Raw genomic sequence first — 15,119 nt, forward strand, 5'->3', positions numbered from 1 at the left:
GCAACATGGAAAGGAAAATGTGACCACTTTTTTACAGGGCAGGGACATATGAGTAGGTGGAGGCAGAGTAATATTTATGAGAATGTCTGTCTCATGCAGAACTCCAGCTGCATGTTTGCCAGTCAAACCTTCTTTATTAATCACCTAACATACAGCTGTTGGATTACTTACTGCTACAATCACTCCCACATACTCACTGTGTAGAGTGAATGCTTTACTGTGTTTAAGGTCAAAATCCCTACCAAGCTTCAAACCCAGTCCAGTTGGTTTCACTATGGTTCAATTGATTTCATTAAGCCTTTTCAGTGCAGTGTTTTCTGCTGTTCTGATCGTGGTGTATGTTCTTGGATATATAACTATGTACCCATATATCTACAGTGGTGTATAGATACTTCAGCCCTCAAGAGTACCTTAAGCTGCTTTGTGTTTTCACTGGCAAATCTTTTAGCTTGATGCTTGAGCTCTGACTATCCCAAAATACTACTCAGGAAGGGTATCCTGGCACTCCATGTAGTGCCATATGGATATGAAAACATGGCTAAGACAGCAGACTGAAGCAGGTTGTCTTGTGATCATGTTTAGTTACAGTGAAAAATCTGTCCAAGAAACTAGTCCTAAATCAAGCATTTACCTACAGCTCTACCTGTCTGACCTTTTCAAGTGTCCCAAGTGACCTGAATTCTGTCTCTTTTCCACACCTTTGCTGATGCTTTGCTGATGCTTTTCTAGCCTGTTGAAGGCTGTTGAGGGGAAAGATGGGGGTTGTGATCCTCTCAGACAGGGAGGTGGTGAGAACGTGAACATGCCAATAAACCCTGACGACAACACCCCTGGAAGGAGAACAGGCTCTCCATTTCCTAATGCTTATATTTTGCCTTGAGTCAGAAAAGAAGTATGCCAGAATATGCTGGCATATTTCCTCCTGAGTTTCACCAGCTTGTGTACTTGCACCCTGACCTGCACCAAGGAGGAGGACAAGTCTTTGTGTTTGAAATGGCATGTTCTGTTCTAGCTGTTGGTGCTGTAAATAATGGGATGCCAAGTCAAGAGAAGCTTTCAGTTGGTGCTGCCTAAGCAACCTCCTTCATTAAAATTCTCTGAAGAAGGCTAGATATATAAGAACCCTAAAAAGGTGTGTTTGGTTACACCATACCTGGAAGAATTACTTTATAAGGTAGAGAAGGAACCTAGAATAACTTTCCTAAGACAAAATAAAAATAAAAAAGGAATAAAAAAAATCATCTGCCTCTGTTTTCTTGCAGACAATTTATTTGTCCATGTATATGAACAAATATAGTCCATATTTGTCCATGTATATGGACAAGTTTCTATCTGCAGTCTGTTGGACCCATCTGCTTCCCTCAGAAGCTGCTGCTTTTCCTGCTCATGAGGCTTACCCAGGCTTTCTCTCTGAGTGTTAAAAATCCCCTGGTGCCTTAGCAACTTAGGAACTCCCAGTTTCTTTAACAGGCCCTTTTGTGTGCCCCCAGGCTGTGATCTGCAGGTGCCACCTTTGCAGGAGGAGAGGTCATTCCAAAGCTGGAGCCGTCTTCCCCTTGCTTGCAAGGCTGCACCTGACCCAGTGCTTTCTCCCCAGAAGACCAGAATGTGCACCCAGTTACACATCTGGCATGCCCTTCCTTCTGCATTGTAGACTTACTCTTTTCTACAGACTTGCAGAATTTATATAGGAGAATTCAAATACATGCTATCAGGATGGAAAAAAACCAAACTTGTTAGCTATTCATTGTGCAGACAGAAATGGCAAAACCTGCATTAATAATACAACAATGTCACAATCTGGATAAGTGTAAGGCAGAGGGTAAGGTTGTGGTGCAGATTTGAGGGAATGGATGTTGTGTCAGGATGGCTAGACCTCAGTTGCTTCAAGCTGTCAGGTATGTTAGAGTGTGCTTTGGATGTAGACCCACATGTGCCTTTCAGGTTGTGAGGAACTGTGTTTTAATAGGTCATTTTCTTGGGTTCTGCCCATGTTCCCAGTCTGCAAGTGCAGTCATAATATCCTGATTACTTAGTGCATTAATGCTATAATTGATAGTGTCATGTGCTGATCCCTAGATGAGAATATTTAGTGTTAAGAACTAACTGATTTGGTAGTTAATATAATTATTAGCAGTGGTTAAAGGTCTAAATCAATTAGTAGGAAAAAGTTAGAAAAACTGGTGAAGTTCAAATCAACTGGGCCTAAAGAAATTCACTCTGGAATACGTAGAAAACTGGCATTGTTTCCAAACATCAGGAGATTGGACGAGATTCTGGAGGCCTGAAATTCAATATCTACTTCTCAAAAGTGGAAAAAGGACTAGCTGAGGGAGGATTATAGGTTAGCTAGTTTAACACAGTTCCTAGGAAAAATATTGAAACAAGTAGATCATTAAACTTGAACAGTGACAAAAGGAGAAAAGGCTAACACAGGTCAATTAATCACAGCTTTCCATTGATAAACCCCCTTTTTTTTATCTGACAAGGCAACAGCTCTTCTGGGAGGGGCAGAAAAGCAGTGTCAAAGCTTTTAAAATAGTGTAGCTCAGTCTGTCTGACCCTAACTTACTATGAGAATGTCATATGAGACTAAGTTACCAAAAATGGTAACTTGCTGAAAAAACATACTCAGTAACAAAAGTTAAGAGACTCAGTGGATTGGAAAACAGATTTAAATAATGAAAAAAAATGTATTTGTCTGTATTTGGATACTACCAGTTCATGTTCTTAGATAATCTACGTGTTAGCAATTATGCTATTAAATTTGAAGTTAAAAGCAGGAGCAGCTGGAAAAGGGGTTTGAGTTCATCAGAAGACACTGGATTACAGTTGAAATTATCTTGATGGGAGAACTATGCTTTAAGAAGGATATGAGTTTGAATAGTGAAAAATACGGAGCATGGTGTACTGGAAGGAATAATCAGCTGAATAAATACAGGAGTAATTACTGGCTGGGCAGCTGTTCCATAGAAGAGTTGTACAGATGACAATGAAATAACCTGAATTATGTCCCATTTTACTCAGCATTTGAAAAATTTTGACCAAGTCATGGTTATCAACTGCAGAGAGCTCGTAAAAGAACAGTGTTCTAGAAAAATAAGGTGACTGACTTCACATGGGAGAGATTGAAGAGACTGTGGTCAGCGAGATAAGAGGAGTCTAAAGGAGGGAATCAGATAATGTTCCTGATGGAAAAAGGAGAGGGAAAAACAAAGCTGATACAAAGAGGGAGAAAATGTCCTTTTTTTCTTTTTCTTTTTTTTTGGGAAGGGTCTAAAAAGTTGCATGTTCCTGCTGTTGATAAGGAACATATATGGTGGCCTCCTGAGGCTTCTGGCCAGCCATGGATTCTTTCAGTTTCACTTGACACATCAAAGAAGGCACATTCTGAAAAATAAAATCTTCAAGCAGTTAGAAGGACACTCAATGACCACATTTTTGTCAACATTACTGTTCAAATTCTTGTGCATACTTTTTACTAGGCTGTATATCTTTAATTTGCATTACTGACACTGGCTTTCAGGCAACTATTACTTGTAACTTGTTCCAGCTTTTCAGGTAACAGAAACAGTATGCAGAAGCACAACCTTTTTTACAATCCGAACTGAAGCCACAGACATGTAGGGGTTGACTCCAAGCTGTGAGTTGTTAGCTCGCTGAAATTGTACTGAATGTCACTCACTGTGCTTACTCAATATCAAATTCACTGTAGTACGTCATTAACAAATTACTTAGTTATTAATTCCAGTGCTGATGTGACCTTAAATGTTTTTGCCTCTGCAGTAGTGCTTTATTGCTGGTAGGCAGTGGGATTGTGTATTTCATGGTCTTCTCTTTTGTTACAGGTTTTGGGCTGGATTCGAAATGGAGAGTCAATGTTAAATGCTGGGCTCATCACTGCTAGCTCTTTGCAGGAGGCAGAACAGTTACAGAGGGAGCATGAGCAGTTTCAACACGCAATAGAGGTAAAAGCACCATTTTAGTGACCATGGCCTTGTATTTACAGTTCTCTATAAATAGTGCTCTTGGAGTCGTGCTGCAGCATTTTCAGTTTAGGAACAGGTGTTGAACTCGTGGCAAAGAGAAAACACTTACTGAGAAGGTCGTTTTTGTTCTTATTTTGAAGCTGCAGTTCCAGGTGAACATCTTCTTAGTGCGTTTTTGCATCTTTATAAAGTGTTAGCTGTTCAAGCAATTTTGCTGAAAATAGTGTTTTCATTTGTTATTCCTTTTATAGAACATAACCTGTAATTCTAAATGTAAAAAATTAAGAATAAATGAACGAGGAAGCAGTGGTTTTGTGTATTCTGAGGTCATCCTTTAATATTTCCATTTTTGTTTGAGAGTAGGCTTCAGTGAAACTTCTGTGTGGTGGCGTGTCAATCCCCCCGCCATGCCTTCAAGCTAAACTTATCTGATTGGTCATATTGCTGCAAAAAAAAGGCAGTGTTCTTAAGATTGGTTGAAGTACAGTATTATTTACTTGCATGCACTACTGAGTAACTTAGTGATAATATTAGCAATATTATGATTCTTTAGGTAGACTATTTTCAGAAGTACTCTGCCTTGCAGTAACTCTTTAATGTTCTTTTCCTGTTTGGTAGATTTTATGCTTCCCCTCTTTTTTTTTTTTTTTTATTAAAGAAGTTTGCAGTATATGCACCCTCATTTTGAGGAACTTTGGTAACTCTCAAGTATAAAAGTTGTGAGACCTCTAGGTGTTTGTCAGTTTAAGAATAAATTATGAAGAAGCTTAAAAATTTGTGTTTCCTAGGGCATTCTTTACTCAGATATAATAATACTTAGTAGTATTTAACCCCTTAATATTTTTATATTACTTGGGTTTAGGCAAATGTTTCTCTGCGCAGAGAAATACGGTTTAAAAAATTTGCTTACAATCAATAGACAGGTGTCTTTTTTATTGGTCTGCACGCCTGCACCTTTCTTTGCTCACTACTGATGTGCAAAAGACTGAAGTTAAAGCTGTAAAGATTGCCAGAACAAGATAGATTTCTGTCATCTTTTTTCTCACTGTCAAGGGAAAGAAAACCAAACTGAAATTCATAATTGCAGCAAGATGTAATGCAGCATAGATACATCACATGTAACTTAATGCCAGACAGTTACTCTTTGTTAAGAACTGCTATTTAGTGTTGATTTGATGATAAATCTCTACGGGATTTATTTCCTTTGTATTTACATGGAGAAGTCACACAGTATCAGATAGTCATTTTTAGTTGATGGGTGTTGATGCACATATAGAGGGGTCCCCTCTATATGTGGAAGTGTGAGCCTCTGAGTCTCATGTAAATGAACCGAAGTAAATGAACTGAAGTGTTCACTTCTCTGAGTAAATGAACTGAAGTGCTCCACTGAACTCCTGACTTTTCACCTCTTGCCAGAAAACACATCAAAGTGCCCTGCAGGTTCAGCAAAAGGCAGAGGCAATGCTGCAGGCTAATCACTACGATATGGACATGATCCGGGAGTGTGCAGAGAAGGTTGCTTCGCACTGGCAGCAGCTGATGCTGAAGATGGAGGATCGTCTCAAGCTTGTGAATGCCTCTGTTGCCTTCTATAAAACTTCTGAACAGGTACAGAAATACAGTAGGTCTGCCTTGGTTAATCCTCAGTGTGGCATAAAACAGCATTGCTTGAAAAAATGGTTGATGAGGTTTGGTTATGTTTACTCATTTGATGGCTAGTTCTGGTTTTTGTGTGGAAGTCAGAGAAAAATCAGCTTAATCTGCTTGTCCACAGAAATGTTTGGGGGAGGTTGGCAAGGTTGCCTCCTCTGTAGTCGTAACTTAAGCCCATCCAGAACTATGCAATCAGAGAGGCAGAGAAAGGTGGACAATTTTAGGGACAGCCTCTGAGCGCTTCCGAACCTACAGCCAGAGTTTGTTGCCTTAAGTCCCAGTGAAAACATGTCAGAAGCTAGGGGGTACATATAAGGGGTAGATGGGTTTTCTTTTTTTGAGGCCTGAATTTTGATTTTTTGCATTACTGAATTGTCCTCCTTTTTCCTGAAAGGTGTGCAGTGTGCTGGAAAGCCTGGAACAAGAATATAAGCGAGAGGAAGATTGGTGTGGGGGAGCTGACAAACTGGGCCCCAACTCTGAAACAGATCACGTTACTCCCATGATAAGCAAACACCTGGAGCAGAAGGAAGCATTTCTGAAGGTAAGGTTGGGGATTTTTTGTGGTCTCCTTTGTCTTGGGAAGCATGAGAGCAGGCTCTTACAGCTCTTACAGTGCTGACATGGCTGTGGAAAGCAACAGTGCCCGTTCCAAACTACAGGTATGTCCCCAACTGCAAAGATGTGGGAAATGGCATGTTAACTGCTTCTAACAGTGATTAAGAGAATACTGCCAAGTGCATAAAATAGTAGCCAGTTTTAGAAATACATTTCCTGTTGAACTTGAGTAGATATCAGATCTCCCAGTGTGCCTGAAGAGGAACTGGAAGTCACTCCTTTGAGCAACTGTCACTCTAAAGAATGCCTCACTACTGATGTGCAAAAGACTGAAGTTAAAGCTGTAAAGATTGCCAGAACAAGATAGATTTCTGTCATCTTTTTTCTCACTGTCAAGGGAAAGAAAACCAAACTGAAATTCATAATTGCAGCAAGATGTAATGCAGCATAGATACATCACATGTAACTTAATGCCAGACAGTTACTCTTTGTTAAGAACTGCTATTTAGTGTTGATTTGATGATAAATCTCTACGGGATTTATTTCCTTTGTATTTACATGGAGAAGTCACACAGTATCAGATAGTCATTTTTAGTTGATGGGTGTTGATGCACATATAGAGGGGTCATTGACACAGTGGAAGTGTGAGCCTCTGAGTCTCATGTAAATGAACCGAAGTAAATGAACTGAAGTGTTCACTTCTCTGAGTAAATGAACTGAAGTGCTCCACTGAACTCCTGACTTTTCACCTCTTGCCAGAAAACACATCAAAGTGCCCTGCAGGTTCAGCAAAAGGCAGAGGCAATGCTGCAGGCTAATCACTACGATATGGACATGATCCGGGAGTGTGCAGAGAAGGTTGCTTCGCACTGGCAGCAGCTGATGCTGAAGATGGAGGATCGTCTCAAGCTTGTGAATGCCTCTGTTGCCTTCTATAAAACTTCTGAACAGGTACAGAAATACAGTAGGTCTGCCTTGGTTAATCCTCAGTGTGGCATAAAACAGCATTGCTTGAAAAAATGGTTGATGAGGTTTGGTTATGTTTACTCATTTGATGGCTAGTTCTGGTTTTTGTGTGGAAGTCAGAGAAAAATCAGCTTAATCTGCTTGTCCACAGAAATGTTTGGGGGAGGTTGGCAAGGTTGCCTCCTCTGTAGTCGTAACTTAAGCCCATCCAGAACTATGCAATCAGAGAGGCAGAGAAAGGTGGACAATTTTAGGGACAGCCTCTGAGCGCTTCCGAACCTACAGCCAGAGTTTGTTGCCTTAAGTCCCAGTGAAAACATGTCAGAAGCTAGGGGGTACATATAAGGGGTAGATGGGTTTTCTTTTTTTGAGGCCTGAATTTTGATTTTTTGCATTACTGAATTGTCCTCCTTTTTCCTGAAAGGTGTGCAGTGTGCTGGAAAGCCTGGAACAAGAATATAAGCGAGAGGAAGATTGGTGTGGGGGAGCTGACAAACTGGGCCCCAACTCTGAAACAGATCACGTTACTCCCATGATAAGCAAACACCTGGAGCAGAAGGAAGCATTTCTGAAGGTAAGGTTGGGGATTTTTTGTGGTCTCCTTTGTCTTGGGAAGCATGAGAGCAGGCTCTTACAGCTCTTACAGTGCTGACATGGCTGTGGAAAGCAACAGTGCCCGTTCCAAACTACAGGTATGTCCCCAACTGCAAAGATGTGGGAAATGGCATGTTAACTGCTTCTAACAGTGATTAAGAGAATACTGCCAAGTGCATAAAATAGTAGCCAGTTTTAGAAATACATTTCCTGTTGAACTTGAGTAGATATCAGATCTCCCAGTGTGCCTGAAGAGGAACTGGAAGTCACTCCTTTGAGCAACTGTCACTCTAAAGAATGCTTAAAGGCTGCTGCTTTGGAAGAGAAGTGAAAGTCACACAAGTGCCATTGCTGCCTGTGCATCAGAGCAGCTCTCAGATGTACTGGGACGACAGAGGAATATGGAAGGAGGAAATGGCTAGACCAGCATCTGGGAGTAGTTGGTTTTCTGTAATAGTCTTCAGATAAATGAAAGATTTTTGTTCCAACTAATGTCCTATTGAAGAAGATTATTGATCATACTGAATTAAATGTGCAGCATGTGCTTGCAGAGCAGTATAACTAACTTTGTTATCCAAGGCATTTTCCAGCATCACCATGAAAGACAGTATACTAAGAGAATAAAACTTTGTTAGAAACCTTCTTGTTCTCATTACGCGGATTACAACACTCAAAAACATATTAACAGAACTCAGAGTCACAGCCTAATAGATCCTTCTGCAGCTGGCATGAATTACTAATCTTTGTTTTAAAATGGTATGAGAAATGACTTAGTATATTTGTTACTGTATCAAACCATTCTACCTTCATCTAACCTATTAAAGTAGCCTTCCATAATTTGCATGTTAAAAATGAAGCAGACAACCCATATGTAGTATTTGATATTTGTTAAGATGAAGATGACAACTGAGCTGAGTGCTTGCAATGTAGTGGCAAGGACTGAAAACTCTCAAGGCCTTGCCATCATATTTTAAGAGCAGGTATTACTATTTTAGCACTTTTGGTTTCACTTCAGCAAAACATTCGCTTTTTGTTTAAAGTACTAATGGATGTTTCGGAATATGCGGGTGGGTACATAAGCATGTGCACTGTTTACACACTAAGCAGCTTCAGGTGGCACATGGCACATACACTAAACAAACTTCTCTGTGAGCTCTGAGTCATGCTGAAAGCCATAGAGCAGATAATTGCTTTTCAGGCTCTTCAGAAAAGAGGAATAACATTTTATTAATTTATTTTATTTGTGTTTGTTTATCTGCTTTGTTTTTTCTCTGCCAGGTAAGGTGTAACTGCTATTCGGTGGAATATCTATTTTAATAATTGGGTTGGCTTGGCTTACTTGTAGAAAAGATTTAACATGAAATGCTTTCCAAAACTGAAGAAGGTGACAAATGTACAAAAAGAGAGTTAGGAAGACCTTTAATTTCTTCTGCATGTTTATTTTTGCATCTTCAAATAAAGTTGTACCTCTGCCTCTCTAGGCCTGCACACTGGCTCGGAGGAATGCTGATGTCTTCCTGAAATACCTGCACAGGAACAGTGTCAACATGCCAGGGATGGTGACACACATCAAAGCACCTGAACAGCAAGTAAAAAGTAAGGGACTTGTTCTCTTTCTTCTCACAAGAATTGATCATCATGTGCTGTGGTATGTGTTGTGCTGGGGTAGTGAAGCCTACCCAAGTGGAAGGAGTTCTGTCAGGCTTAACAGGAAACAAATTGCTTGTACACTTTGAAGGCACTGACAGTCTTCAAAGTCTCTTATACTCAAATGAAGTTGCTTGGAGTTCTTTTATCTGCTACTTACACCTAATCTTCTTTCTATTTGATACCCAAATGTGTTGCTTTTATTGAGTCAATGAGGTAGTAAACTTCCACATGATAATGTTTGGTCTGAAGCCAAATGGGAGCTGATCAGTGTAAGCTTATTCAATGTGTTGGTGTCAGGCATTCTGCAAGTTCCCTGGGAGTGCCAGAGTGATATGAGGTTATTGCTTGTACGATGCCCTTGAGCTCTTCAGATAGTTTGAATCAGTGTTGAGGAACTTCATGAAGTGTGGGGTAACTTACATCATGTTTAAACTGGATGTGTAGACAGGTAGTAGCTGAGGTGAAGCTGGAAAGAGCTACTAGGTGAGGCTTGGCTTTTGCTAAGATTAATAATACGTAGTACAGCTTTAAGGGGTAAGAAGCCCTCTAGGGAATGGAGAGAGAGACCTGTAGGGCTTTGAGGGACAAAAGTGCAAAAATTAATAAGGTACGCATAACTGCTGGCTGTGGCAGCAGAACAGAGATCAGAGAGATTCAGAAGTAAATACTGTATTTTAATAATTTAATTGCCAGTCATATTCTGCTCTATGCATTTTGAAGCTGTGACTGAACACTCTGGCCACACTACAGTCTCAAAATCAGAGAAGTCTAATTTCTAATTAAATGCTGTTTGCTCCTACCCAGAGGGGAGTTATGCATATGATGTAGCTAGACTCAAGAGGAGCATGGCAGTAAGTCCAGAGAAAAAGTTGCAGCAAGGAAAATTCTGCATGGGAGAAAGTGTTACAGCAAGATGCATTAGAGCAGGTAGCCAGCCCAGAGAGGTAGTAGGATCTGTACTCCTAAGAATTTTTTAGACTTAGTTGAACAAGCCCCTGGAAAACTTTGAAGTTAGTGGTGCTTTGAAGAGGAGCTTGAAACAGATGGCCTGCAGAGGTCACTTCCGCACTAATTTACTTGATAACTCTATTAGGAAAGGACACGTTCACTGGTTCACTTGAACTACAACGGGTAAACAGCTCGTTGTTTTTCCTCTGTCCCCAACATTTATAGAACTGTACAAAACAAAATCTCAACACAAATGCCAGCAGTATCAACAACTGAAGCTGACATTTGTCACTTAGTTCTTCTTTCAGTAAGAAACAAGGAAAACAGAGCAGAAGAAAGCAGGAAGTTGTAACTACCACACTTACTGAATATTAGACATTTTTTTGAAAATTCAGTTTTGAAATCTGTATAGGAACAGTCATTCGGAGAAAGGTAAATGTGCTTATATGATGAAAGAATAGAAAGATCTCTACTAATGTCTTTAAGAGTGATAATTACATATCAGAACCATAGTGTTATGCATGTTCTGCATACATTTAAAATACTGGATGAGTGATACATGTTTGAAAAGCAACAAAAAACCGACAAAAATCCCCAAGTAGAAAAAAATAAGCTGTTCCCTCCATAAACCATGTAGTATATGCTTCTGAGAATTAAACATGAGTTAAGATAGAGCTAGTGGGGACACCTTCCTGTTAGGTCTCAATGGTATGGTAGTAGCTGACCAAATGATAAAAAAGTTTACTCTGTTCTTCCTGTTCAAATATATGCATCAAGAAGAAAAGAGATCTCCTTTCACCTCTTTTCTAAATCGAGAAAAAAATGGAGTGTTTATTTTAGTGAAAGAGAGGTTACATGTGTTCTAATAGAGCATTACAACTCAGGTGTATGCTTGAGACTGGCAGACTGCAATCAGAATATAGTTTATAAATTAATGCCTTAAAAACTTGAGTAACCCTTGAGTTCATGCAGACCTGCTGAACATTTTTCAAAAACCTCATTCAGTGGCATACTTGATCCTTATTTCCAGATGCAGATTAAGTTATCTGGAAAAGTGATGTCTTAATCTATGCAAAGTTTAGCTAAGCGTATGCTTCATGGGGAACAGGAACTCTGAGAGGTGTCCTTATGTCCCTGCATACCAGCGTAAATAATTTCTGTGATATGCAGTTAAGGGTACCCAGTCATTTTCTCAGGAAGCGACTGTGGCCTAAAACTGTGCTGTGGCAGGTGGATTGAGTTGGTGACAATTCCTGTAAGCTCAGAAATGAAAGCATCTTCGTCTTTGTTTTGGCTGCTGAGTCTGTGTGCATCTGTGTTACCTGTCTGCTGTACAGGCTGTGACTGAGCACGGTTCAGGAACTTGCCCAGTGGTGCTTATATTTTTAGATAGGTTGATAGAAGGATGCATAGAGACAGCTGAGAGCTCTTTGAGCCTGGAGAAGAAGCTGAAACTTTAGGGAACGATACTAACAAATGTTGGAATCAAAGTAAATGACAGCAACAGGAGCTGTAGTTCAGGTGGTTTGAGATACAAAGATGCTTTTCCAAACCTAGTTTTAAATATTGATGTTGTATAACTTCCTTAGAGTAGTTTATAGAATATTTTTTCTCCTCTTTGTCAGTCCAAGAAATTAATGGCACTAACACTAACAGTGCCCAGCCAAATATCTCTCACTGCCTTGCCATCTGTATCATGTCCTGACAGAACAAATGCTGCTCCAATTTGCTAAATTCACCTCACTTGCTCTTTGTCAGAACTACTTTGCTTGCGTCACTATCAAGATGTCTCTTTTTATATGGTGTGTCCAGTTGGGTGTGTTGCATTGTATAATGATAATTGTGTCCCACCCACTCCCCCTCCCTGCCTCCTGAAATCTGGCATATACTCTGAGCAAGTGTTTTGGAGGTGACATAAGGCAGAAATTAAACTGAGAAAACAGGGGAGGCTCACAGCAGATCAGCTCATAGCTTGGCATATGAGGGGAGCCTGACCAGAAAAAAATAAAACCTTGGCCACAGTGACCACATTCCAACCAAAAGCAAATTCTGGGTGATCTCAGCACCCTGTGGCAAGTGGGAATATGGTGCTTGTATGCAGAAGGATGTTGGCAGTGATGCAGACAGGTTTCATAATCCTCAGGGAGGCTGTGACAAGTGGTTGTGTTTGATCCCAGATCTCTGATGAGGTAGACAAAGATGCATTTCCCCTCAGGCTTCCTGTTATTTGAGCTTCTCTTGTAAAACTGTTTCTTGGAGTTGTTAGCTTTTGGGATGTAAAGCATGGTGGACCTGCTCAGTGGGAGAGCAGAATGCAGAGACCTTAAGACACCTAGCATCTGATAGCCTTCACTCGTCATTATGGCTTATGGAAAATAGCCAGCTCTGGGTGGAAGTAGAAAAGCAAGTAGTGTTGGTGTAAAGAGTAAGACTTTTTTTGACTTCTGCTTCTGCTGGACCTCTCTTTTGGCTCTGTGCAATTGCAACAGAATCACCTGGTGGAGACATTGAGTGTCCCCATTCCCCTGTGCTCAGCTTGCCCTCCAGGTTTGCTGTAGCTACAAGCTACAAGTAGGACTGCTGCTCTGGAAGCAGCAGAGGGTAAAGTGAGCTTCACAGGAAACTGTTAGAATTTCTTTTTTTGGTGGAAAAACCATAAGCATTAAAGAAGCAGAATTCAGATAAGTCTTCTGCATATAGTAAACACAAGGCCTTTGCTAGGAAGAATTTAAAAGGTTGGACATGTGGGATTTGGATGTGAATTTTCTGATACTCAGGAATAACAAACTGTGGAGTTAATTATTTGATTACCTGGAAGTTCTGTCAAGGTTCAGTGAACATTCATATTTAACAAGTCAGCTTACTTATGCTGCATTTGATCTCGTGGTGACCTAGGGTTGTACATTTGTTTATCTGTATTAAATCATTAAAATACTTTACAGGAGACTGATATATTACAAATTCCCATTTTTACTAAAATACAGTATGTTAAGCATGTTATGATCTTTTGCATGCTTATTCTTTCTGAAGAAACCCCATCAAGTGCCATCTTTATCAGCCTAAATTTTAAATCATGCTGTGAGCAGTGGCAGTCCCCTTGTGAAAAATATTTGAGAGGAAAAAAACACATCAGTAGTAAGTTTTAATTGCATCTCTAGTTTCTTTAACCAGTAGTTCTCTAAGTAATGAAAAAGGAACACTGTGTGTTTCATTAATATCAGGGAAAAAAGGAAAGCAAGGACTAACAGAAAGAGTAAGTGTACAGTAAATTCTACAATGTCATGTACTTTATTCCCCTAATTTTAGTGTGATATTTTAAATTTGGTTGTCATAAGCTCTGTTTAATTTCTTCAGATATCTTGAATGAACTCTTCCAGAGGGAGAACCGTGTGCTGCATTATTGGACCATGCGTAAAAGGCGTCTTGATCAGTGCCAGCAGTATGTGGTGTTTGAAAGAAGTGCCAAACAGGTGAGGGTTTCATATGAAAATCCTCTTTGGTGTGGTCGGGGCTTGACATACACTGTCTTCTCACAGTAACAAATTTGTCATTCACTTCGATATTTCAAAGAGTTAAAACATCAGAAGGATAGAAGAAGCAAAATGAATTCTTTGGCTTCCCTTTAATAGAACAACTAAATTCGGTGAGGCAGTGTGTCTGTAGCTGTTGTAACTTAAAGGTGATGTTTTGCTTCTGCCAGCTGCATCTGGTACTGGCAAATCTAATTTCTGCAAGCTTGTGTTTGACAAATTGTTATGCTTGTTAACTTTTACACACACACACCTAATTTGTCTGGGGAAATTACAGGCAGCAGCATTTTTCTCAGATGTTGGAGGAAAAATATCTAATTAAGTTGATTGGCAGTTCTGGAAATCTGACAAGTTGGATAACTCATTAAACAATAATAACTGAATTACTTTGGTTTTTCAATTCTTTGTGTTTGGTTTCATGGTTTCCTGCATGATAGATCCACCTCTTGGTATTTTGTTGAGTTTATCAGTCTGAAAAGAACTATTAAGTAACTACCACACATGCAAAAAAAAATCTCCTTCACTAATCAAAACACATGCCTTAAAAATATGTAGGGGGTTCAAGGCAGAAGTGGTAAATAGATTGATCTGTGATAGTTTTTTAGTTGTTGTTTTGGTTTAGTTGTTGGTTTGGTTGTTTTGTTTTTTGGGTTTTTTTTTTAACTGGTTATAAGACAAAGAAAGGAAGCTATCTGTTTCTGTTCTGTGGAAAATGACACAATGCCCATAGTGTAAAATATAGTCGGATCCTCTTTAAAGGGCTCAAAAACCTAATCTTTTATTTCTTTCTGACAGCTAATTTAGACAAAAGTTTAAATACTATTGGTCTGGTTTGCTCTCTTGAAAGAATTCTCAAGTCTGTCTTTCATGCTTTCACAAAGAAATTAATGCAAGATGCATCTTGGAGTGAATTTGAAGTCTGATACTTCTTTAAAACAACACCACCATCCCTTCCCTGCCCCCCTGCCCTCGCCTCCCCACCCTACTTTTGAATAACCTTAATTTAAACCTCTGACAAGCACATGATCTACTTGTTTTTGTATAGAGATTACTAACCAACAGTCAAACACTGGAGATAAAGATCTGTCAGCATTTTCATTGTAAATCCCATTTTTCAGCAATCACCAGTTCAGTCATCAAAAAGCAAAGCGAACCAAACCATATATGGGACTCCTCAGTGATTAGCCAAAAAAATGAAAGTGTTGCTGTCTTCATTTAGATGTCTTTCTGG

The 15,119-nt window shown here is 39.7% G+C and overlaps 1 protein-coding gene across 3 annotated transcripts in view; it reads left to right on the plus strand.

Annotated features, from left to right (window-relative positions):
- Positions 1-15,119, plus strand: part of TRIO (trio Rho guanine nucleotide exchange factor) — a 247,931-nt gene that overhangs the window by 134,855 nt on the left and 97,957 nt on the right. For all 3 annotated transcript variants that reach the window (XM_041411853.1, XM_041411854.1, XM_041411855.1), the window contains 5 exons: positions 3,849-3,968; positions 5,406-5,597; positions 6,037-6,186; positions 9,242-9,356; positions 13,713-13,828. In XM_041411853.1, the coding sequence (XP_041267787.1) occupies positions 3,849-3,968; positions 5,406-5,597; positions 6,037-6,186; positions 9,242-9,356; positions 13,713-13,828 (693 nt within the window). The remainder of the gene's footprint in view (positions 1-3,848; positions 3,969-5,405; positions 5,598-6,036; positions 6,187-9,241; positions 9,357-13,712; positions 13,829-15,119) is intronic.

This window comes from Onychostruthus taczanowskii, unplaced genomic scaffold (genome assembly GCF_017590055.1).
Source record: "Onychostruthus taczanowskii isolate IOZ18803 unplaced genomic scaffold, ASM1759005v1 scaffold37, whole genome shotgun sequence".
Lineage (NCBI taxonomy): Eukaryota > Metazoa > Chordata > Aves > Passeriformes > Passeridae > Onychostruthus > Onychostruthus taczanowskii.